Source organism: Mastigoproctus giganteus, chromosome 7, assembly GCF_048544385.1.
Source record: "Mastigoproctus giganteus isolate SK-2022 chromosome 7, ASM4854438v1, whole genome shotgun sequence".
Lineage (NCBI taxonomy): Eukaryota > Metazoa > Arthropoda > Arachnida > Uropygi > Thelyphonidae > Mastigoproctus > Mastigoproctus giganteus.
In genome coordinates this window covers 216,450,839-216,477,702 of record NC_143581.1, presented here as the reverse complement: position 1 = coordinate 216,477,702, position 26,864 = coordinate 216,450,839, and the positions used below count along the sequence as shown (strand labels likewise).

Sequence of the window (26,864 nt, the reverse complement as noted above, 5' to 3'; positions counted from 1 at the left end):
ATATCTTGTTAATTAATGTACATAAAAAATAAATTACAGAAAAACTTCATTAATTCAAACTCAAGAGATTTTCAATTACTGCTGCTGTGTTAGAGTAGTTTGAATTATACCAACACTTTGATTTAATAATTCAAACAGTTACAAAAAGGATAGTGACAGTTGGTAATTATTCTTTGTTGCAAGGGTAAAAAGGAACAAAATTATATTCTGCTGATAAGAAATATAATAATAATAATAATAAGATCTGTAAATGGTTAAAAGTATAAACACTATATATAATAAATACACTATATTGTCAAAGTAACTGTACATTCGCATGTCTCAAAGAACCTTTTACTGATACAATATTTAATAAGGTACTGGACCATGCTGTGGTTACAAAGGAACTATTTATGATTAATTATATTACTATTTATGTTGTGGTTACAAAGGAACTGGATGCAAAAAATAATTTTGACATCATATATTTGGATTTCAGGAAAGCTTTTGACACTGTTGCACACGGAAGACTATTGTACAAATTGGAGCAGAATGGTATTAAGGGTAAGTTGCTACAATGGATAAAAGGATGGTTAAGTGGGAGAAGACAGAGGGTGGTAATCAATGGGTGCTGCTCTTCGTGGCCTAATGTTATTAGTGGAGTCCCACAGGGCTCGGTGTTGGGTCCACTGTTGTTTTGTATATTTATCAATGATATTGATGAAGGTATATCATGCTTAGTGTCAAAGTTTGAAGATGATACAAAGGTTGGCAGGGTTGTTAATGACAGTAATGGCAGTGTGCTACTGCCATTACAGGAACTAGATAATTTGGGCAGATGGGCTAAGAAGTGGAAACTGAAGTTTAACCTTGACAAATGCAAAGTACTGCATATGGGTAGAAGTAACCCCAGAGAAACTTACCAACTGTGTGGTACTACACTGACAGTGGTAGAGAATGAAAAGGACCTGGGTTAATTGTGCAAGCAGATATGAAGTTTTCTGAGCAGTGCAGACAGTCTGCAAGAGTAGCTCATGGTGTCTTGTCAATGATATACAGGAATTTTTCTAGCAGGGATAAGGAAGTGATTATCCCCTTGTATAAGGCGATGGTCAGGCCACACCTTGAGTACTGTATACAGGTCTGGAGGCCTCATTTTAGGAAGGATGTAGAGTTGTTTGACAGAGTACAGAGGAGGGCAACAAGATTGGTGAGGGGAATGAAAGGGTGGTCTTACCAAGAAAGCCTTAAGTTCTGCAAATTGCAGCAGCTGGAGACTAGGCATCTGCGAGGTGATCTGATTGAGGTTTATAAGGCCTTGAATGGGTTAGGCACACTGAATTCTGATGGGATTCTTCCACTTGCTCAGATTAAGAACCTAACAGGACAAATTCAAATTGAGGAAAGACAGTTGTAGAATAGATGTGCAGAAATTTGCCTTTAGCTAGTGGGTGGCTAATTGGTGGAACAAACTTCCATCTGTCATTGGGGAAGTTGATAGATTAAATAAATTCAAGGAGGAACTGGACAAACATTTAGAGGGATTGGTTGTGTGAATTATTATTTTTTAATTTTTTTGGCTAATGCTACATAAGCTCATATGCTTGCTTTCTTGCATCACATGCCTCTATTACTATGTGTCTTAATAATGCACAAAGACTAGACACTCATGCAAACAAGTTCACAAGCAATACATGTATTACTTAAGTGACAAAAATGGTACTTCAATAATCCAAAGAAACCCATCCTTGAATAGGTTTGTATCTCTGACTAGTAACAGAGGTATGAAACTCGAACTTAAATTAGTGCTGAAGGTATCAATTCCCATTCTTGCACAATGGCTAATGTCCAATGGCAACTCTCCTGCCTAGAGCATTCCAAGCATCCTTCACAGCTAATTATAGGCACTCTAGGAATCAGGTTCTGTTTTTATTTTTATTTAAATATGTATTTATGTTTTTGCATTTGCTTCTTAACACCAGTGTAATTTATATTAATATCAAATTATTAATTAAAAATAATATAATTATATGCTAATACTACTACTACTACTAATAATAATAATAATGTTATATATTTAAAAGGGAAAAATATTTTTACCTCTGCTATGCAGCAGTTCCCCTTCTTTTGCTAACTGACTTTCACTAAGAATTCGGTAATGACAGTGTGTCTCAATACTGTCAATTACAGCTAAGAGTGCATCCAGTGACAGTAAATGTGTTGAATAAAGCCCTGATACTGGAAATGCATTCTGAAACACATTATAACATTATATTACTAAAGTCAACCTTAAAGTTAATAATATGATCTTTAAAAAAAATGAATTATGCATGGACAATGTGTGACATAATCAATACGTCCGTGTGTATAGACTTACTTTTATGCTCTTCATTATTGAACAAGAAATAAAAAAAATGTATATACATTAGGAAAATTTATCTTTTTATTAAATCCAACTCTAATGAAACATGGAGAGTGGCATGTAGAGAGAGACAGAGAGAGAGAGAGAGAGAGAAGAAACACACACATATATATTTAGGTATCATGTTATTGCAAAGCAAAAAAAAAATTACAGGATACGAATATATGTATTCTTTAATAGATGTATAAACATGTACAGAACACTAGTCTAGTGGTTCTATAACTTTTGCGTCCTGTGAACTCTTCCAACCACCCCTTTCTTCTATTATAAAGATTAACAAAATTTCATTTGCAATATAATTTTATTTTGTGACAAATGTGACTTTTTAAACTGCAACTTAAAGTTTGGAGAACCACTGCCTTAGGTGTAGTCTTTACAACTTATAAAGCTGCGTCTCCACTGAAGAAACAGAGCAATTTATAAAATTAAAATGCAAATTAAAAGTTTGCATTTGTTGCTATAAGTTGCTCTGCGTTGTATTATGCTGATGTCACAATAAACAAAAGTGGGTACTTGTTGAAAGTTTCTGTTTAGTGTTAAAGATCAAAAGAAAATATCAAACATTCAGTCAATAAACAAATGTTTCTTCTATGTGAGCAGTTTTTTACCAGTTGAGACTTGCGTTTTGCATCAGCACAGATGTTAAGGTTGTGCATGTAGTTGTTAGTTGCAATAAGTAATTAGTTGATCAACATGGCATTTAAATCGACTTCGAAGAATTGCACTAATTTAATTGATAATTACAAACAACATCCATGTCTCTGGAATCCCAAAGAAATATATATAAGTGCAGGAAAGGGGAAAAAAATGATGGCTGGAGTGCCATATATACAGCTACAGGATGTCTGCATAAAGAAGAAGCAAAAATAAAAATGAGAAACTTGGTGGCTTAGTTTTACAGAGAACACAAGAAATACTGTAATATGAAAAAATTTGGAGTTGGTGCCCATTTCATTTCCAAGTGGTTCCTGTATAATTCTTTATTTTTTTTTGTAATAAAAAAAAACAAAGTTCATCTGTGCAAGGAAGAAGGAGCTGAGGATGGTATTACAGTAAGTTATAACAATACAGATTTTTTAAATATTGTTACATATGTTATTACAGGTAAGTTAAAATAATATAGCTTTTTGTAAGCAATAAATTAATAACTGATTGTGGGTAAAGTAAATGATAAGAAATAATTAGTAATTTTTTTGCCAAGGAACTGTTCCTGTTGGTGTAAAAAAAAACCAAAAAAAAAAAAAAACCCCAGTGAATTCTTGTTTGATGACTTTTGCTAGAATGGATGAGTTTCAGGCCACTTGCTTAAAAGAACTGAAACTTGATTTTCCCTGTGTAACATCTATTTGCCATGATCCATTTATAACTCCTCCTGTATCTTTACCCTCCAAGTCATATGTACCTAGGGAATTACAGGATTTCTTGGAGGCTGCACTGTCCCTAAGAAAGTTGTGCAGGTAGATGCAGGCTGTAATAACTTTTTCAGCTGTCTCTGGTTCCAAAAGTAATGGTTTCCTGAATATCCTGAATTTTACAGATAAAATTCTAAAGAAATTTTCTAATATTCTTCTTGCTCTGCTAAGATGATAGTTAAATACTCTTTTAGGAGATCCCTTTTCTTGTGTGCCTGGATAGGGTTTCAATAGATTACATAAGCAATTGTCACCTAAAAATACATGAGGTACTTGTTGGTTATGTTCAGACAGAGGACTATCTTCAGGTAGGTTCAGTTTTCAGTGCATTAGTAATTTCTTGAACGATGTGTTGTCAAAAACCTCATCCATCTGATACCTGCCCTTGACAGACAACATTAAAATATAAAAATTTGTGCTTTGCATCTATCACACTGAAGAAAACAATGCTGAAAAAATTTTTATAATTGAAAAAAGTTGCTGCCACACCTACACATATTGAAAAGTTTCAAAGCACGTTAAAACCATTTGCAACAACTTCCCATCCTTCAGCAGTTCTCGGAATCTGAAATTAAAGAAAATTCTCTATTAGTAGCATATAATTATTTTACTTTTTACCTTTCAGAAGGACCATAGTAATTTCTAGAAGTGATATTGAGGACACAGCATTGCAAAGCTTATTAAATGATTCAGATGATGAAAACAGCTAGTGAAATCTCATAATGAAGAAAATGACACAGAACTGTCTCTTGAAAATTTACCAAGAGACATCAACTGCTGCTGCAGAAATAGTAGGAACCACAAATACTAACAAATTTTTTAAATCTCCCTAAGGCAAATGTTTTAAAAATGCACTCAAATGACAAACTGATGATGATGATTTCAGAAAAGAAAGGCTTACAGTTGATGAAGGAAATACACAGTAACAAATGACAGTAGGGCAACTATGACATATTTGGGGGCATATAGCCTGCAAAATTAGAAATTTGGATACTGCCTGTGCTTAGAATACTGTAGAACATTTATTATTGAATATTCTATATGAAGCAAGTATGAGGAAAACACAACAATGCATGGCCAGTTATGCAAGGCCAACATATTCACACAATCCATTAGTTTCTCAAATGCAATATTGTCAATCTACTTCACCTTCAGGATCATCTTACACTTCCACACCTCTTCCATCACCAACAGGAACATATATACTAGACCAGTGGTTCCCAGGGGATCTGTGGATAATTTCTGTAATTGCTACTTCGAATTTTACTTTGAATTTTTTAAACCAAATCTAAATATTGTTACAGACTGGATGTCACACCTGACATGAGAATTCAATTGTCTACAATCACTCCCAACTTTAAAGGACTTTGTGAGACGAAAAAACAACACCATTCTTCACACTAGTAGCTATAGATTGTAAACATATAATAAATCAGTTCTGAGATATATAAATTTTTAATTTTGGATACCTATCGTCCAGACACCCCATATTTAAGTGAGCTAGAATGTGAGGATCTGTGGTTATTTTTCGAAGCCAAAAGGGATCTGCAAACAAAAAAGTTTGGGAAACACCGTACTAGACTCTTTTTTGTTTGTTGGGAATTCTTCAGATATAGTTTCACAAGTATTACAAATGATGTAAGTTGATCTGAAAATTATGAACCAGTAAAAAGTTTATTATCTACTTACCTTTACTTTTTCTTCAAACACTTTTATTAGTGCTGCACATACTTCTGGTACTATCATAGAAATAGCCTGTTCTGAAATCCTGAATAAATATATCAAGCTGTGGTATGAACTGCCAGTTGCCAAAAATTGTAATGTTACAGCTGATTGTTCTTGGGGTGATATAGTTTCCCTGAAGTTTGTATCTGCTTTTCATATTATCGGTTCAATTTTCCCAAGTAATAACTCCATGTCAGAGCTAGACATATGCATGAAGTTTTTGAAGCACCCATCTGTATGAAGTTCTCCCAATAAGAGGTCACATCATTTCTCAAATCCCTTAGAAATTCATTTCCACCATATGCATTTCTTTTTTGCAGACTTGAGCGAACCCAACACTTGTGCTTTCATTTTCATGATGTAGTCTCACAAATTACTACACAAGCAACCGCCACCATTAACACATCTTTGTCCCACACATTGCCACAAACTATAAACTGTTATTTCAGTGTAGACCTAATTTTGCATCTGGTTTTAAATACAGAAAACAAATATCAACATGGTGCAACATTGTGCAACACAAAAGCTGCTCTAAGTTTCTTCAATGGAGATGCAGTTTAAGATAACCATATAATGGACAACTAAATGACTAATGTGCTCAATACCCATAAATGGTGTAAGAATAAATTTTATTTAACTACTCACCTTAGACAATAATTTTGTAAGGTCTTCAAACAAATTGGAGCAGTACAGATCACAGTCATAATTCAGATAGAGTTCAGTAACAAGGCTGGGAATGCGCCAGAGCTGAGCTATTGAATCTAGAGCTATTTCACGCTGTTCATATGAGATCTTAGGAGATTCTGATATTATAATTTCCATTAGACGTGTAAGATACATCTGATGATGGTAAAGGGATAAAAAAAGAAAAGGATATGTGTACATATATATATTTCATATAAAATGCTAACTAAAATAAAATATATAATTATATATAAACTGGGTGAACACTGAATTATGACCATCTACCTAATACTACGTTGGGCCACTGTTCACGTGGATTATAGCTACTATTTGCTTAAGCATTGACTCCACTAGATGTCTGAAGACATCCATAGGGATCTACAACCATGCTGCCTGCAAGGCTTTCCACAGTGTCAGAACAAATGATGGCTGCATTTCCATATTGCCTCACTTTGCATTCCAAAAAGTTCCACAGGTGTTCAAATGGACTGACATCAGACGAATTTGGAGGCCAACCAAGATGAGTGATATCTTCACCGTGTTCCTGAAACCACTTGTGCACAGTGAGGCCCTGATGACATGGCACATCTTGAAAGATCCAATTTCTGTCTGGGAAAAAAGGCAACATAACAGGGTGCACATGGCCTCCTAAGAGTTTCCGGTAGACCTCACCAGTGCAATGTTGGTCCATACACGCCACAGGTCCTAGTTCTTGCCAGCAAAACATGCTCCATATTAAACAACCACTGCCACCTGCTGGATAGTGGGCTATGCATGATGGGTTCATGGGCTCATATTGATTGCACCGCACATGAAGACATCCATCAGCATGTTACACCAGGTATTTGGACTCATCCAACCAGCATACACATTTATAGCCCTCCACTGTCCAACCAGCATGTTGTTGACACGTCATTCACTGTTGACGATGATCAGCAGTGAGGAAAGGGTATCTCTTGGGTCTTCTGCTATATAGCATGGCAGTGAATTGTCATTTGAGATATTGTTCTTGCATTCCCCATATTGTATTGTATTGCAATGTCACCTGTTGCACAGTGATCTACGATTGGGACTGTACAATGTGCTGCATCCTTCACTCACTACAAACATCCACCTTGTGTAATCCTTTACAGTTCTGTCGGTGGGAGGTAGTTTGACTCCATTCGACATTGTTCTTCATACACCTTAACCACAGTCGGCTGTGAGCAACTGACAAGACATGACATTTTCAGTGCAGAAGCACCCGATGCACAATGTACCACAATCACACACTTTTGACACTCTGTAATATCTTTACTATGTTCCATAACTGCTAATTTATCACTTTGATAAATTAGCATGGCAGTGAATTGTCATTTGAGATATTGTTCTTGCATCTCGACTAGATGCAAATTACCACTGCTCTGGTGTACAAAGCTGTTTAGTATTTTATACTGTCAGCTATGGCATAGTCCATTACTAATTGGTGGTCGTAATTCAGTGATCACTGAGTAAATATAAGTACACACACACCTGCACTCATTGCATTAAAAAGTTCTGGGTTGTATTTAAAAAGAAAAAAAATCACTCACTTGGTATTCTATGTGATCACCCCAACACAATCCTCTTGAGATAGCAATTCCAATAATTCTATCACAGAATGAAGCATTTCCAAAGCACTTAAGGAGATTACAAAATAAATGCTTTGGGTTAATTTCTATGAAACAAACCCACTTTTTTGGTTCATTTCTATGAAGCGTTGTGAACCTTTTCAGTATTAAAGTTTAATTTTGCAAACAAGAAGTAAAAAGATCACAGATGGTGATCACAAAAGACCATGGCTGTTACTTTCAGCATGAAATAGTCCCACATTCAGATTGGCATAAGTAGTCAACAAATATGAAGTTTTCTGAGAGGACAGACAGGCTGCCAGAGCAGGTCATGGGGCCTTGTCAATGACATACAGGAATTTTGCAAGTAGGGATAAGAAGGCAGAGTTGCTAGAATGAGTACAGAGGAGGGCAACAAGATTGGTGACGGGAATAAAGGGGTTCTCTTACCAAGAAAGACTTAAGTTCTGCGAATTGCATCATCTGGAGACTAGCCACCTGTGAGGTGATCTGATTGAGGTGTATAAGGCCTTGAATGGTTTGAGCAGGCTCAGTGCCGATGGGATTCTTCCTCTTGCTCAGATTATGAATCTAAGGGGCATAAATTCAAATTGAGGAAAGACAGCTGGAGAACAGATGTGCAGAAATTTGGCTTTACCCAGTGGGTAGTTGACTGCTGGAACAATTGTTATTGTAGAAGTTGATAGCTTTAATAAATTCAAGGAAGAACTGGACAAATGTTTAGAGTGAATGGATAGGTGAAATGGGAAGTTTTTTTTTTTTTTTATTTGGCTGATGATGTATAAGCTTGCTTTCTTGCATCATATGCCTCTACAAATGCTAAAAGTCACTAGAATGCATGTCCGAGAAATTTTCATAAGGCACATTTTCCAATACTAATTAAAGAAATTCCTTGCAGAGATGCTGATTGAAAGTCTGACTAATGGAACAAATTCTTGATCTTGTCAGCATCAAAAACATTAACTTGCTCTTGATATTTGAATGTAGTTATTCATGCCAGCTGTCTGAATATGCAAAAACAGACATGCTTCAAATCTAGTTTCCTATGATAGAATGGCAAATGGTTGCTGATGGCAGTGATACCGTCTCAGCAAAGACTTAATCTAAGAGTTTTTTTTTTTTTTTTTGTGCAGACCACTAATCTGTGTTTATACCAAGGCCAGTTTTCATCTTTATATTGTTTTATGTCTATACAAGTATGCACAAAAGAATGCTGGAGACCATAACAGGCCACTACGCTGTTGTTGTTGTTGTTTGAGAGCTACTGGAGCAAAGCAGCTTAGGCTATACTGTGCCTAGTCTAGGTTAGAGAGTTTCATATTTCAGCATTTTTCATTTTTCTTGATGTTGTTTAGAAGGAAGCCAAGATTTTGTTTTATAATTATGTAGCTTTTTCATAAATGTTACACTATTAGTTTTTATGTTCTGGTAGTATCCAATTAACTTAAGGAAAAAGAGAACATCATTAATATTTGGCTAGTCATCTAAAATTGTTTTAAGCATTAGGTTGTTTTGTGCATTCATTATTGTTTGAAAGGCTCTTATACGTTCTCTATTAAATCTTGGACAGTTCACCATGAAGTGATGTACAGTGAGCAGAACTTGGCAATTTTGGCATTGAGGATGGTCTTCACCTCTGAGTAGGTAAGAATGAGTCATATGGGTATGCTCGATTCACAATCGAGCAAGGATCACTTCTTCATGTCTGTTGAATCAGCTGCTAGTAGTCCAGGGTTGAAGTGTTTGTTTAATTACACTAAGTTTGTTGTTAGTTTGATCTTGCCAGTGTTGTTGCCATTTTTGAACTGCTTTAGTGGATTAATGACTTGTAATCTGTATATGGTATTGAGTGAAAAGCGCAGTCAGAGGTAGCAGCTTCTCTTGCCGCTTTGTCTGCTCTTTCCTTTCCAGTTATTCCTGTGTGGCCTGGGATCCAGCAAAATCTGATTTTGTGGTTACTTTGTAACAGCTTTGATACTGAATATTGGACCTGTTGTAAAACTAGGTGTGTTTTACAACACCTAGTTTTGTCATCTAAGTTGTAGTGAAGGTTAATGGGCTTCTGCATATAGGCTTTGTACAGGTGAAGTGCGAAAAGCTCCAAGTGCTATACGAAGCGCACTGTGGTGTATGGAATCTAACCATCTCAGGGCACTTGGTCTTGTGGAGTTGTAAACATATGCTCCATAATCCAGCTTGGAACGTACTATTGCTTGATAAAGTTTAAGTAGTGTATGTTGATCTGCACCCCAAGTTGTTGCGGAAAGAACTTTGAGTACGTTTAACTTCTTGATGCACGAATGTCTCAGTTGCTTAATACGTTCAAGGAATGTCAGTTTCTTATCCAAGAGAAGCCCCAAGAATCTTATGTTTGGTACAACTGGGATCACATATCCATCCAGTTTAAGTTTAGGATCAGGGTGTAGGTTTCGTTTCTTACAGAAGTGTATACATGCAGTTTTTTGCATGGAAAACCGCAAGCCATTTGTTTGCACCCATTTATTTATTTTATTTATTGCTCCTTGTAGCTGCCATTCTATACTTCGCATATTCTGAGAGTGATAGGAAATACTGAAATCATCAACATATAAAGCAGTATCAACAGGTTTTGGTATATGTTCAGTTATGGAGTTTATTTTGATAGCAAAGAGGGTAGTGCTAAGCATGGACCCTTGAGGCATGCCCTCTCCTTGGGCGAAAACTTTTAAAAGAGCATTCTGCAACCTAACTTGAAATGACCGGTGGCGTAGGAAATTTTGAAAATATTTAGGAAGATGTCCACGTAATCCACTGTGATATAGGTTTTGGATAATTCCATAACACCATGCCGTATTATAAGCTTTTTCTATATTGAAACAGATCATTACGTGGTGATCTTTTCGGATAAAGGCATTCCGCACACTGTTTTCTAATTTGATAAGTAAATCTAGTGTTGAACGAGTTTTCCTGAAACCATGCTGTGCTGGATTAAGAAGGTTATTTCTATTCAAAAACCATGTTAGATGAGCATTGATAATTTTCTCCATAACTTTTCCCAGGCAACTTGTTAGAGCTATTGGATGGTAGTTGCATGGGCCAAAGAGGCTTTTCCCGGTTTTGGGAAAGCAAGAATTATTGCCATTTGGCAATAATTGGGATTGGGATTGATCATCGAGTTGCTCTATCACAGACAAAGCAAAGTACTGTAGGACCAGACAAAATTCACTATATGGCATGCTGTGGTGTTGCCATCTGTTCCAACTGTGGGTCTCAGGAACACAGCAATCAGAACTGTTCAGTCGAGAAACCGAAATGTCCAAACTGCAAGGGGACCATTCTGCCTATTCCAAGAACTGTGAATACTGGAAAAGAGAACAGCAGATTCAATGGTATGAAGTGGAACATTTTGTCACATACCAAGAATCTAAGAGAACTGTACTCCTGACTGTCTTAAACAGACCTTCCTATGCACAGATCATAATGAATTGGCATACAATAGAAACCCAAACAGATTTTATAATTCCTCCAAAGAAGTCCATCTCAGACTGGGCACAAGCACTACTTACAACATCCCAGCCAAAACATCAAGAGAAACTCACCAACACACCAGTTTCTGTACCTCCCGATGTAAAATCCTCAGAGAAGAAAGCCCCGGAGGAAAATGTAATGTCATAAGCCAGAAGTCAACTGAACAAATGGAGACAGAAGCGACCAACCAAGCAGACGAATCAGTACTAGAGATTTTCGCAGAAGAAGAGATGGATACTTGAAAACCATATTTCCCCAAAAAGGAAAAACCTACGTGTGAAAGATTTAAAACAGTATCTAGGAAACAGTCTGAAAACCTCTTCAAAACCAAATAACGAAAACCATAATCCAGTGGAACTGTAGAGGACTGTGCACTAATATAGGTGATATATATGATCTGATTGCACAGTATGCACCACTGTCTTGCTTACAAGAAATCTACGTCAGACTTCAAGACTCTACCTTATTAAAGAACTATACAGCATATCAAAAGGACAGAGTAACAGGGGGCACAGCCCATGGTGGTGTGGCAATACTAGTAAATTCTCACATTCCTTCCCGGATTCTCCCACTAAACACAGCCCTTGAAGAGGTTGCAGTACGCACATAGCCACTAGATCACTCATAACAGTAATAACAATTTATGTTCCACCAAACCAAGATTTATTACAACAGCACTTAGAAGGCATAGTAATGCAGTTACCTACCTCCATCTGTATACTAGGCGACCCCTAATGGGCATAGCCCAGTGTCGGGTAACACAACCACAGATTGGAGAGGAAAACAAATTGAAAAATTGATAGACGAGAATGATTTGACTTTGTTGAACGACAGCACACTTACATATACACATCTTCCATCAGGAAATACTACAGCTATAGACCTGTCTCTATGTTCTCCAATACTATTTCCAATACTTGATTGGTCAGTGCAGTGATCCTCTCAGCAGCAATCACTATCCAATAATCATCACCATGGCATTAGGAATCACATGCAAGTCATGTAAAACTCCCAGATGGAAAATAAATGAAGCATATTGGGAAACTTTATAAATCATTTGCAAAACCAAATGTAGATACTATCAAGCAAAAACCGTTAGATGTAGCAGTACAATATGTAACAAATAAAATAATTCAAGCTGCTGAGCACTATATCCCAAAAACATCGTCTAGCTTTCCAACACATCCAAAATCGTGGTGGAATGCAGAATGTGAGATGGGTAAAAAAGACCGAAACAAAACTTGGAATACTTTTTGAAGATATCCAACTTTAGAGAACCTCATATTGTCCAAGAAGGCACAGGTAAGGGCCAGATATATTAGGTGAGCCAGTAAGAGAGCATCCTGGATAAAATTTGCATCTACATTAACAAGTTCCACACCATCTAAAACTGTCTGGAATAAAAATTAACAAAATAAATGGCAGATACCAGATTACTCCAACCCTGATCCTAAACTGGAATGGATAAGTCACTGCAGATCCATCAGAAATAGCCAATTCACTGGGCAAAACTTTTGCCAGAATATCAGTGACCACCTCATATACTCCCATTTTTCAAATATACAAGGCAAGAATAAAAAGACATAAATTGAATTTTTCCACAAGAAATGATGAAGAGTACAACCTACCTTTAACATTCCATAAATTGAAACATGCTCTATTACAGACAAAGCAAAGTACTGTAGGACCAGACCAAATTCACTATATGGCATGATAGAGCATGTATGGTCTGATGTTACAATTTAGACATCCAGCCTTCACAGATGTAGGTGGTTTAGGAGTGCTAAACGTCAGTATGATATTTCTGGTTGGGGTAAGTGTCCCATCTCTAGTAATTTTAATGCTTCTCACAGCTAACACCTTGATCTTCAAGTTCATTTTTAATTTCTTCTTCAGAGACGTTGATAAGGTCCCATTCAGAAAATACAGTCAGTCCTCATATAGCACGATAGTTGTGTTCCTAGAAACCCTCGTGCAATGCAAAATCGTGCAATATAAACAACAGGCCCTATGGGAAAAATAGGGTTAGGTGCCGACCACCCAAGATTGAACACACATTGGTAACCAAAACATTTAGAAAACACAATAAATAAAATCCTTACGTATTTTATAACGATTAAAATACGTAATAAAAAATAATATTATTCTTTTTATAATATTTTTTATTATTATATTATATTTTATTATAATATAATAAATAATAAAAAATAAAATAATAAAAAATACGTAAGTATTATTTATGAATAAAATATGTATTTTAGTATGACTATTACGTAATAAAATATTGCTAATTCTTTTGCTTCTATCGTAAGCAAACTTGTTTTTTGTTTGATTTTCTATCCAAACAGATGACAGCCGTTCCATCTCTTCCAATTCTTTGTGTCTTAATCTAATGGATTTTAATTACACTTTGAGTTGTTCCTGCTATGAAAGTTGTTTTTATTCTCTGCATTCTTTGTAATTCTCGGTGTTGCCTCATTTAGGTCTGTAGCACGTGCAATTTCACATGGTCTTTCATTTCGCTCAAAGCATTTCACAATTTCATATTTTTTCTCTTTCGACAGAGGCGGACTGGCCATAAGCCTTACCAAGGAAACCCCGGTGGGCCGGTGTGATTTTGGCCATAAACCATAGTATGAGGCCACTATATATTTTCCTGGGTAAGAAATTTTGACCCAGTCCGCCTCTGTTTATTGACATTGCTTTTCTTTTTCTCTCTGAATCCGCAGTGTCTTCACCAGGACGCTTCCTTTTCACATTCACACCTTTTAAGTATTTTACTCATTTTTAGGGAATAAAGCACAATTACAAAACGAGGAGGCACGCTTGATACACATAAACAAAGCTGCACACGTGTAGCAACTGAATAAACAACACCGTAAAGGCAGAGATACACTATTAAAGCACATTTCTAGGGGTTACTACCATAAAACAATTTCCAGTTGCGTTTCTGCTAGTGGAATCTGTTATAAACTGGTAGTAAATTCGATCTAATTGCATTTGCGATTATACCGATAGCTGGAATTGTGTTGGTTTTTACGTTATTATGGTGAAATTTGTTTCCCCTTCAATATAAAAAAACATAAATACATTTTCAGAATCTTCTCTTCATTCCTATCGTGTTGCGTTCAGTTGGGGTGATTCCGTGTTCGACTGCCATTTCTTGTAAACACAAAGACAAATCGTGCATAAGCGAATTCGGTTCGTGTTATATAAGATATCGTTCCCCTATTTATAAATCGTGTATGATCGAATTCGTGTAGTGTAAACACGTGTTATACGAGGACTGACTGTACTCCTTTCGATGTATTTAGCATATTATGGGGAGAGACCTTTATTGGGATCCCACCAAATGTTTTCATTTGAATCAGTCTTACTGCATGTTTGGCATTAGCTGTCATGACTAGAATGTTGTCTGATCTTAGTCGCTTAACATTTTTTGGTGTTCCAGCCACACTTTCTAAACATTTCTGGATCACAAATGGTGACAGTTTTCCTAATGGCTGTTCTGTCGTATGAAAGACAATAAATTTGGGTACATCAAGCAATGTCACATCCTTTTTTTTTTTTGCCTTTTAGTTACAATAGTCTCTTTGTAATCATTTTTCCAACTCAGAGGAGTCAGATCTTTGGGATCCACAGTTGTAATGTTTCGGTCATGTTTGCTCTTTTTAGCCCTGGGAGTGAGAGCTTTTCCTCCCAGGTTTCCGGCCCCGCCACAGGGAGGCAGGAGTGGTGCCACCTAGTGACCAAGCAGAAGTAGATTAGTGGTTAGTAGGACTAAAATATAAATAAAATAAAAGAAAGGTGTCTTTCTTTTCTTAGGAACCTTTGCATTGATATTTTTCAGAAACTATATATACAATAGAGAATTAGTTTTAAACTCTAGATATATACAGGGTGATTCACTACCAGTGCGACAAACTTGCAGGTGTAGGGGGCACAAAGATGAATTGGAATCACAAAGCATTGCAGGGTCCGAAATGCCTTCGTCATTCGGTAGAGGACGTTGAACAGGAGGTCGCGTGAACAGCGATCCTGCTGGAAGTCAGCATTTGCGAACCGGTTCCCGAGGCAGTAGGATGGACGAGTATTCAAACGTTGAACTGGCCGACATGCACCTCGCGTATGGAGCTGCGGACTGTAACGGGCGTGCCCCTCTGCGCTTGTACCAGGAACGTTTCACGCACAGGCGTGCTCCTCATCATACAATTTTCGCACGTGAGACTGGTTGTTTCACGAGAGGTACCATGAATCGAGAGCGAACGACGAGGACGCCAGACAATGAGGAGAATGTCCTACGTGGAAGGCAATCCGAGTAAGAGTACTCGAGCGATAGGCCAACAATTGGGTATTTCCACTGTATGGAGGATACTGTCAACAAAGTGGTAGATGACTTTTATCAACCGGTGAAATACCACCACTTTGCTTATTGGAGGCTTGAAGTGGTGAAACCCATGTTTAGTCTCTAGAGCAAAGTTTTGCGGCACCCCCCCCCCTCCCCCCATACTTCTCCTTCAACCCATGCACGGTACTAAGTACTATAGGTTTTGATACCTTTCGTGTTTGGGGTTTTCATTAAAAAAAAAAAAAAAAAGAGTTCATACCATCTGCAACGCATCCAATCATTGGAGCCTGCGGATTATCCACTCCGGAGGACTTTTGCCACTTGGTTTCTTCAACAGAAACGGTTCGCAAATGCTGACTTCTAGTGGGATCGCTGTTCACGCGACCTCCCGTTCAACGTCCTCTACCGCATGACGAAGGCATTTCGGACCCTGCAATGCTATGTGATTCCAATTCATCTTTGTGCCCCCTACACCTCCTGCAAGTTCGTCGCACTGGTAGTGAATCACCCTGTATAACACTATCACTTTAGAAATCGTAGAGAAATTTCCTGATCACTAGAAACAATTGGCACTCAGGGCCTGTCAGTAAACACACCTGATAAGACAAGTGTGTGCATGTTTGCAGTACCAATTTACAGGTTGTGCAGATTGAAAACCTGGAATAACTCATGGGGAGGCATCTATGTGAGATCAACTAGGTACAGCCTTGATTGAAGTGGTTTTTAAAATTTCTTTTAATTTCAGGCAGAATTTGAAGACATCTCAAATGAATAACAATTGGCAAACCAACTATACTCTCATTGCAGACCTATAAAGGCAGATAAGACTTGTCTACATTATGAATACAGAGAAAACAGTAGTTGCATATGGAAGTTTCCAATTTTTCCTTTTCCAATGATAAAAGGAGCAAAAATGGTGCCCATCTGCTGATAAGTGATTGAATGTTCCAGTGTGATAATGCACAACCTCATGTTGCTCTAGTTATCATAACATTCTTAGTTTCCATCAATTTCAAATGTATTGCATTTTCTGTATAAAATTAAAATTAAAAATAACCATAAATGGTTATTTTTTAACCTTTTCTCTGTATACAAAAAAAAAAAAAACCACTTTATAATAATGAAAGGAACATAAATGCTTATGCAGTGATCAAAATGGTAGATGCAATTTCAATGGATATGTCAAAGAATGGATTTTTACAAGTTTTTAAAGAATAGAAAAAAAAAAACATCACGCATTATTTGTACTGAAGAGACTATTTTGAACTGGACTATCAAAATTTGATATCCGCTCCTGCCCACTCGGCTACGGCCTCCGTAGCCGAGTGGGCAGGAGCGGGAGTGCAGTAGCACACGCTCTTTGAGTAGATCGGGGTTCAAGCCCCTGACTGCTGAATACGGTCGATCTGCCAACCCGCACTGGACCAGCGTGGCAGATTATGGTCCATTTCCCTCAGCATGAATTGTTGAGGAGGCTTCCATCCTGCAGTGGGTTGATAATGGCTGCACTTTACGTTTTTTTTTTTATCAAAATTTGAATGTACATTATGACAAATAATTAAAAATTATAATTATTCCTTTTTTGAAGTCCTCACAGCTAACACGAGACGTTTAGTCTTTCTTTAAACAAGCTAAAAACTCATCGATACAGTACCATGCTGGGAAATATAAATGGATTTCAACCTTGATACTAAATATTTATACACGTCATACAATTTTGTTTTAGATTTTGTGGGAAGATACATTTTTAAAAGTTTAAAATTTCACCGTTAATAAAATGTAAAAATTTTTCATTGAAATAATGAACATAATTTAACTTATTTGTAAATGAAAGGAGTGTTAAGGACAAGCTTTCTAAATGGCTTAAAATTTTCCTAATATCCTAGTGTGCAAAGCAATTTCTCTTACAATCTAATCCATAAGATCCTACCATTGAAAAAAAAATCTAAATAGTTCCAAAGGACTACTTTGAATGTACAAATTTACCATTATTCCTTGATGAGATATGAGGTGTCATCAAGACATGGAGTTGGAAATGGAAAAAAACCATCACTTTTGATTTCTATTTAACAGAAAGTTAAAGTTAGTCAAGTCAACAAAAAACACTATGTGGGATGCAAATACAAGATTTTAACCTACAGTGACAAAAAAAAAAAAAAAAAAAAATGCAATATCATGATGCAGTAATTAGAAAGTTTGATGGATGGATATCCATGCTAATGGTAGAAGTAACTACTAAATGTAAAGAATTGTTGCTGTCCTTGCTGCAACTCCAACTATACTGAGTGACATTTTTTTCACTGTTACATTTGCAGTGGAAAAACACCACTAGCAACTTTTACTTTTTTTTTTTTTAATGAAACCCCAAACAAGAAAGGTATTAGAATCTATAGTACTCAATGCAGGATGGTTGTTCCAAAAAAATAAAAATAAATTTTAAAAAAATCGATGTAGAAGATTGTTATGTTATTTGGTTTTTAGGAGCATTAGCAACTAAGACCATATTGCTCCAGGAATACGAGGTGGTCATTCCATGACCTTTCCTCACCTCCGTATTTGGTGGTCACGGGCTCGAACCCCGGTCTAATCAAGAAGCGTGTGCTATGCATTGCTGTTCCTGCCCACCTGGCTACGGAGATGCCTTGATGTAGAAGGGATAAATGAGGAAGAGAAAAAGTTGATACTATGAGTTAGGAGATGGATATGGATGGATGCTGACTGCTTACAAACATGTTTGGAAGAGAGTGAGGGAATTACAGATGCCAATTCAGAACAGTGCCTATGGAAGTATCTACAGAAAAGGCATGCAGCAGAAACTGAATGTCTATAACACAAAGAGTGGAGAGGTTTTGTAAGAGATTATTTATTAATTAACTGAACTAACCTCTTTTGAATGGAGTCAAGGGATTGACTCCCAAATCCATGGCAGGATGAATTTAAGTTTTGTACAGAGTTAGTAGCTGCTTAGAAGAAAAGTAATGCCAAGAGTGAAATTTTTTTAGATGCAGAGAAAGAAATATCTGTGATGAGCAATCTCTAATAGAGATATCTTATCTAGAAATCTGGGTGTCATCGAAAATAAGCATAGGAGCAGTAGATCCCTTTTCAAGATATAAGACAGGAATGAGTTTTAGAAGGAAATGAAATTAACTGTTTTCTTCAGCCCCACCGGAAAATTACCTAGTGCTCAGAATTAGCATTAGCAAGCAAGGGCACATGATGCAAGAAAGCAAGCTTATATAGCATCAGCAAAAAAAAAAAAAAAAAAATTCCCTTCTCATTTCAGTCAGCTATAAGAAAGGAGCATGTTTAGAAGACTTTTATGCCAAACACAACCAAAAGCCTGAGAAATGTCAAGAGCAAGTATTTTAAGTTTCATCAAATTTTTCCACTGAATTTGTCAAAAGATGAGTAACATAAGCCAATTTAAGGAATAGGTGATGAATATCTGAGAATGAGCTGTTTGTGTAGGGCAAGGTTTCTTAAAGTGGAAGGTGAAATTAGTATGTTAATCATTAGTAAAACTATGGATAGGATTTCCAGTCAGTGGAAGATCATTAATATACAAGAGGAAAAGAGTGAAAGAACTGAATCTTAGGGAACACCAGCATTAATGGAGAAATTAGAAGACAGAGCACTGTCTACCATCTCCAGAAGTCCACAGAGAAAACTGGATAACCAATAAGGAAAAAACAGTCAACTATAAGAAAGGAGCATGTTTAGAAGACTTTTATGCCAAACACAACCAAAAGCCTTAGAAATGTCAAGGGCAAGTATTTGAGTTTCATCAAATTTTTCCACTGAATTTGTCAAACGATGAGTAACATAAGCCAATATATCATCAGTGGATCAGACACAGATGGAATCCATATTGGTAATCATTAATCAGATGGAAGGTTGTGAGATATTTTACTCCATTACTTTGGAAAGAGTAGAGTACAACTGGGTAATAATTAGAAGGGAGGAATCTGGAACTTTTTTCAGGAACCAGCTGGATATGAACAAATTTTTAAGCAGAAGGAAAAACACCAGTGGAAAAAGAAAGTGTAAAACCACAATCCAGCACATGAGCAAGCTCAGAATAATCTGAAAAATGCTTTCAGGACCTGAAGCTTTTTTGGAATCAAGATTGTTCAGAATTCTTTTAATATCCTTCTATTGGACGACCACAGGAGGCACATTGAGCGGAGTGTCTTGGGTATGACAGGAGGTGGTTTATCAAGGTCTACTGATACAAAAATTAGAGGAAAAACAGAATGTTAGTAAATCAGCTTTTTCTTTAGCTGTAACAGAATCGTCAAGTTGAAACAGAAGTGGGAGTACTGATGGACAGAAGTTGTGGCCAATAGCTTTGGCAAGAGGCCAGAATGTTCAACTACTCTTAGTCTGTTCAAAATAGAGTTTGGACTGATTAATACAGGTTTTACAATTGTTCAAGCTTTAGTGGAAATCTGGATACATTCCAATTTTGACGTTCTACATTCTTACCTTGAACAGCCTTAGCATATTTATTGGGAAACCAATGTTTAGATAAGGGACTGGATTTCAGGGTGGAATATGGAATAAAGGATTTCATCTCTACAAGAATAACTTCACTGACACAATCTGAGCAGACACTGGAATCAGAAGATTTAAAATAGTAACCCAACCAAGGAAATGAATAGAAAAATGCAGACCCCCCCCCATTTTGTATTCCTGTAATGCCTAACAACTAAAGGCTGAAAATGGCCATGAGAGAAAGGCTCCATTGGAGAAGAGACCATCATCAGGTTGTGATCTGAAGGATGTAGAGTTACTTGAGTGTGTACAGAGAAGGAAAACAAGACTGGTGAGGGGAACAAAGGGGTTCTCTTACCAAGAAAGGCTTAAGTTCTGCAAATTGCAGCGGTGGGAAACTGGGTGATCTGATAAGGCCTTGAATGGGCTGAGTACGCTGAATTCTGAGGAATCTTCCACTTGCTCAGATTGTGAACCTGAGGAGGCATAAATTCAAACTCAGGAAAGACAGTTGTAGAATGTCCTTTGTTGATAGTTAAAGCTCTGAACGGGACACCTCTCTATATGTGATTATTTCCAGGCGGGTATTCATTTGGTGCATGTGGATTTGGAGTTTGCACTTCAAGAGATCTATGTTTATTCCGGTTGCTCTGGGTTTGCAGGTAGTGGAAGAGTTTGGCGTCTGGCAAAAAGGCTCTGTATGAATTTCGTGAAGGCTTTATACACCGAGGAGCCAAAACATTATGACCACCTACCTAATATGATGTTGGTCCTCCACTTACAGCCAAAACAGCTCATACCCGGCGAGGCATGGACGCTACAAGATTTCTAAATGTATCTTGTGATATCTGGTGCCAACATGTAACCAGCAGATCCTTTACCTCCAGTAAGGTCCGTGGTTGAGAAGCTGCAGATCGGAGTTGCTGTTCCAACACAATCCACAGATGCTTGATGGGACTGATGTCTGGGGAATTTGGAGGCCAGGGCAATACCTGGAAGTCTTCTTCATGTTCCACAAACCAGTCTTGAAACAATCCGGACGGTGTGGCATTGCACAATATCCTGCTCAAAGACAGCACCGCCAGAGGAGAAGACGGCTGCCACAAAAGGGTGTACCTGGTCAGCAATGATGTTTAGGTAGGTGGTAGACTAGAGTGCCCGGCACATGGATGACTAGACCCAGGGTAACCCAGCAGAACGTTGTCCAAAGCATGACACCGTCGCCACTGGCTTGTTTTCGTCCGACAGTGCATCCAGGCACCATCACTTCCCCAGGTAACCAATGCACATGTACCCAGCTGTCCACATGATGTAACAGAAAATGTGATTCATCGGACCAGACGACTTTCTTTCAATCACTCAAGGTCCAGTTTCGATGTTTGGGTGACCATTGTAGGCGCTGTCGCCAGTGAACTGTGGTTAGCATAGGTACTCGGATCGGCCTGTGGCTACACAGCCCCATTTTTAGCAGGGTTCAATGTACTGTGTCTTGTAACACATTACTCCCGTCATCAGGATTCCAATTACCGGCTAGTTGTGCCACAGCCACCCTTCTGTTGCCATATACTATCCAGGAGAGCCTTCGCTCACCTCGAGCATCGATGAGCCATGGTCGCCCAACACATTGTCGGTGGTTCATGAGTTTTCCCTCCTCGGACCACTTTCATTATGTACTAAACATGGCTGAATGTGAGCATCCCACCAGCCGTGACATTTCAGATATGCTCTGACCCAGTCATTTGGCCATTACAATTTGGCCTCTGTCAAACTCGCTTAAGTCCGCTGCCTTTCCCATATGAAGAACAAGAGTAACACTGATTAACGTAGATCAGTATCAGGTGTTTTTTATACTGTGTCCCGACTCGCGCATGCACCGTAGTTCACCTGCAGTTGCTTCGATTTGCATAATGACTTGCTGGTCATAATGTTTTGGCTCATCGGTGTACGTCATTTCGTCTTCCAATGGGTCGAACTCCTGATTTTGGGAATCTGTCAAAAGCAGACCTGCTAGCATCCCATTTTTCTGCCAACTCACGTATTTAATGATCTTGGTAAAACATCTCCCACCATTCCCAGCATGCTCTATTCAATGTCTTCTGTGGCCTTCCGTCAGAAGGATTTTGACTAATCTCGATGCTAAGAAAGCTCCAGGTCCTGATGGTATTTCTCCACTTGTTCTCAAAACCTGTGCTCCTGAACTTACTCCTGTTCTTTGCACACCTTTTTTTTCACTTTTTTATTCCAAAGGTGTTTCTCCTTCTGCTTGGAAATTTGCTCATATCCAGCCAGTTACTTAAAAGGGTGACAAATCTCTCCCATGCAATTTTCATCCCATTGCAATTACTTCTACTCTTTCTAAAGTAATGGAAAAATCGATTAACTGCCAACTCTTAAACTATCTAGAAACCTTCCGTCTGATCAATTATCGCCAGTATGGATTCCATCAGTGTCGATCCACAGGTGATATTCTGGCTTATGTTACCCATTTATGGACAAATTCAATGGAAAAGTTTGGTGAAACACAAGCCGTTGCTGTTAACATCTCAAAGGCTTTCGATCGTGTTTGGCATAAAGGTCTTCTAAACAAGCTTCCGTCTTATGGTTTTCCAACTGTTTTTAGTAATTGGTTATCCAGTTTTCTCTCTGATCGCTCACTGAGGGTGATGGTAGATGGCTCTCTGTGCCGATGTTCCCCAGATGTTTTGCAAGTCATAAATAAATAAGCGACAAGAAGCGGCATTATAAGTTTTAATTGGGAGATTATTATCTTGCAACCCCTGCTGTCCTCACACCCATGGCTAAAAAAAAAAAAAACCTAGTAACTTATTGTTTTTTTTTTTTTTTTTGTTTATAAATCACAAAAATGATGGGCAAACGCAAGAGTTGTGCTTTCAATTAAACAAAAACTTGAAATTATTCAAAAGTTTGAAAAAGGTGCATCCGTTAAATCTCTAATGAACCATTATAATGTTGGTGACCAAATCATATACATCCTTTGCAAAAAAAAAAAGCGAAGCTATTAGATTTAAAATCAATATCGTAAAAAATAAATGTGTCCAATACACACTACTCGTGTATTGGACATGCGAGTAGTGCAACGTAAGTTTTTTATCTATCACCATATTTTTTTATGTAGGTTGCTGAACATTTTTCAATACAGTAAGTCCCTGACTTATGTAGCTCCGGACTTATGTTATGTTATTTATATATTTTTTTATATGACTGAAGATTTCAACCATAATAACGTAAAAACCCACAGAATTCCAGATATCAGTATTATCGCAAATGCAATAAGATTGAGCTTACTACCGTTTATAATTAATTGCACTAACAGAAAAGCCCAGTAACCCGGAAACTGCAAATTGTGTTTGTTTTATGGCAGTGACCTTCAGAAATGTGCTTTAGTAAAATGTGAGCTCGCATGGGGTGATAATAGCGAGTTTTCACCTTAAACTTGTGAAGTTCTTTTCAGAAAATTTAATTTTGACTTTTATCATGGTGCCAACTAAGAAAATAAGTGACAGCGCTACTAGTAAATCTACCAAAAAAGAGGAAAGTAATCGATTTGGATTATAAAATTAAAATAATAAGTATGTATGAAAATGGCCAAACGTTAACAAGTGTCGAGCGAAATTCAGATTTGTCGGTGGCAATGGTGAACACAATAATAAAGTAGAAAGACAATATGAGAAGCAGTGAAGTGATCGGCACCAATGAAGTTAACTATAATAACCAAGGCTATGAAATACAAATCAGTTTTTACTGTACAATAACATGCATTTTTTTGTCCTTTTTTGATTTCTTTTCTTATGTGACAAAGAAAGTTTTTAATTGAACTAATTAAAAATATATAACTGTTTTTCTCCATTCTTCTGATGATATTATGTGGTTTTTGTAATTTTGGCATATCAGGGATATAATAGCAATATTTTATTAGTCATTTCCGAGTTAGTTACGTAAAACTCGACTTACGTAAGAATCAATTTCCTGGATTAACCAAGAAATTGATTATCCAGGAACTTTTTTTTACCATCTATCCCGGAAAATCGAGAGTCTACTGTACTACTACCTTGGGACCACTGATATTGACAATGTACTTTGAAGAGTAGCTGGTGAAAAAGAGATCAAGGGTGTTTGGCATGTGATTAGGATTATCTGGTATTTGGGTAGGTAAATGAACAAGCTGTGCAAGGTCATTAATAATTGCAAAAACCTTGGTATCTCAACCAGCTGGGTCCATGCAACTAGAAACTGAAGCCAGCTGGAGTTGTCAACATTAAAATCATCAAGAAATTACTTCACCATTAGGAAAGTTCGATTGAAAAAAGTCGAGTGTCAAAGAAAGGAAGTCAAACAGTTCCAAGCAAATGGTGAAGTTGGGAGAATGATTGAGGCAACAGATGAGAGACTGTAATTCAGGGAAGACTAAAATGAGGAGATTGTAAGTTAGGAAATCTCTAACAAAGAATATTAGAGCAGACACATGCACAAGTACTACCTTTGAAGTGAAAGGAATCATACGGTGAACAATTATTGCAACTGAGATGAGCAATGCTAGAGGCAACAGACAGCAGGGACTCTCAGAAAAAGGAAGTGGGGCTTGGCAGATTGTAGATACAAATGGACATCACTGAGTCTGGAATTGAGACCACTTATATTTGTGAAATGAATGAGAAAATGTTACAACAAATCCAAAAACACAAAACGTAATCAAACTAATTAAAAACCCCAATTAAAATTATGTGGCTCAGCTTGAGGCAAACCAAATCATTTTCAATGTGACAAACTAATTTCTATTATTTACCTTTGGTTATTACTATGCTATTAAAACCAAAAACAAATCAAAGTTCCAACTCTTAATAAATGAGAAAAAAATTTCTTGCATTAAAATAATTTGTTTGTTAATAGATAAATATTTTACTTTATACTCTTCATATTTTACTTTATACTCTTCAACACTTAAAGAGATTAAAATATATGAATACATCTGAAAACATACCTCAAGTTGAAATTTCAAGTGAGTACGAAGAGCTTCAAACAGAAGAAAGCTGACTCTCAGAGCAGCTGCAAAGACCGTCAAGCGTTCTGCACTTAATAACTGAAAAGTATTATTTTTGTTAAATTAATTTAAAGAAAACAATTCTAAGGAAATATTTAACACCTCTACACAAAAAAGTTGTATCTGCTTCTCCGTATAATATTTAAGGCTGATTAAGTCTAATTTGAAAAGTAAACTTATCATAATATTTGGTAAAGTCGCTGGTATTCCTTCTCAACCCACCCATAAATAATCTATTAAAACCAAATATAAGTGGCTACCTCCAACACAATACAACTACTTAATCCCAAGTACAGACCAATATTAGCCCATCAAGAATTGTTTACAAGTCTCTTATGTCCTATCAGCTCCTTATTATCTTCAAATTACAAATATGTATTATTATGTCCATCGTACACTATGTACAAAAGTTAAGGTATAATTGGGTTTGCATATTTTTTTTTAATATGTCGATATGGGCAATTTTAAACAGTCTCATTGTGTATTACTCAGGTCATATCAAGCACATCTAAGTAATCTTTCGTTGCCTGATGCCACAGAAATGCTATGAGTGATTCACTGCAGTGGGACATGGTCAGCAAGATGGAAGTGGGCCAATCATAGGTGGAGGCAGCAAGAGTTTAAATGTGATACCCCCAATTATAGAGGCAGGTCAGGAAAAATATCCCAAAGGGTTATTACAGGGTTGGATCAACCGGTCACCAGCAGATGACCATATGTAGCCTTAACACAGGGAGGTGATGGCAGAGAACTACCTTACAAGTCTGTAATTACCTCAGGACAGAATATCTTCTGCTGAACTGCAGCACAGGTGCCTCCGTAGCCAGGTGGGAAGGAGCAGCAGTACATAGCACACGCTTCTTGATTAGACCGGGGTTCGAGCCCGTCACCACCAAATACGGAGGATGCAGAAAGGTCAGGGAATGACCACCGCATATCCCGGAGCAATATGGCCTTAGTTGCTAATGCTCCAAATAACAAAACAAAACAAACAAAAGCTGAACTGCAGTATTCAATAGGTCAGGCGTTTGCTGATTTCAGTTTTTTTTTTTTTTAGGAGTATCAGCAACTTATTACTTCACTGTCTATTATGCCTGTAAACACATATGTTCACAGGCCAATTTACATGTTGTGTGGGCTGAAAAACCTTGAATAACTCACAGACAAGAAACCTCACTCCCTCTCTGTGATTGTTTGTTTGTTTTAGTTGCTGGCACATCGGCTTCTGTGGCCATATTGCACCTCCCAAGGTTTTTGCATATTTCTACTCTGATCCAAGCCCGAGGCGGGATTTGAACCCGCAACCTTTGGGTTGCCAAGCAGGTACTTTACCCACCCGGCTAGCCCGGTCGGCCCCTCTGTGTGAGAGCAACTAACTACAGTCCAAAAGGAAGAGGCCATTAGAAATTCCTCCAGTTATCAATTGTACACAAACCTGGATCTCTCCAAATGAGTGAAAAGTGGAGAAACCATCATACTGTCAAGAAGGACAAACTACAGGAAGGATAGTATGTGGGGATAGGGGGAGAGGAAACCTGTGTGTAAGGTAATCCTGATTTATATTCCTCTCACCTCAGCATACAGAGTATGTTTCAACTGGTATTGCTGCAAATGTCCAATA

The 26,864-nt window shown here is 37.4% G+C and overlaps 1 protein-coding gene across 3 annotated transcripts in view; it reads right to left on the bottom strand.

Annotated features, from left to right (window-relative positions):
* The window catches only part of garz (Sec7 domain-containing protein garz), a 229,355-nt gene that overhangs the window by 134,261 nt on the left and 68,230 nt on the right, over window positions 1-26,864 (bottom strand). For all 3 annotated transcript variants that reach the window (XM_090378119.1, XM_090378118.1, XM_090378120.1), the window contains exons 10-12: window positions 25,184-25,282; window positions 6,184-6,378; window positions 2,080-2,230 (exon numbers count right to left, since the gene is read on the bottom strand). In XM_090378119.1, coding sequence (XP_090234245.1) covers window positions 2,080-2,230; window positions 6,184-6,378; window positions 25,184-25,282 — 445 coding nt within the window. The remainder of the gene's footprint in view (window positions 1-2,079; window positions 2,231-6,183; window positions 6,379-25,183; window positions 25,283-26,864) is intronic.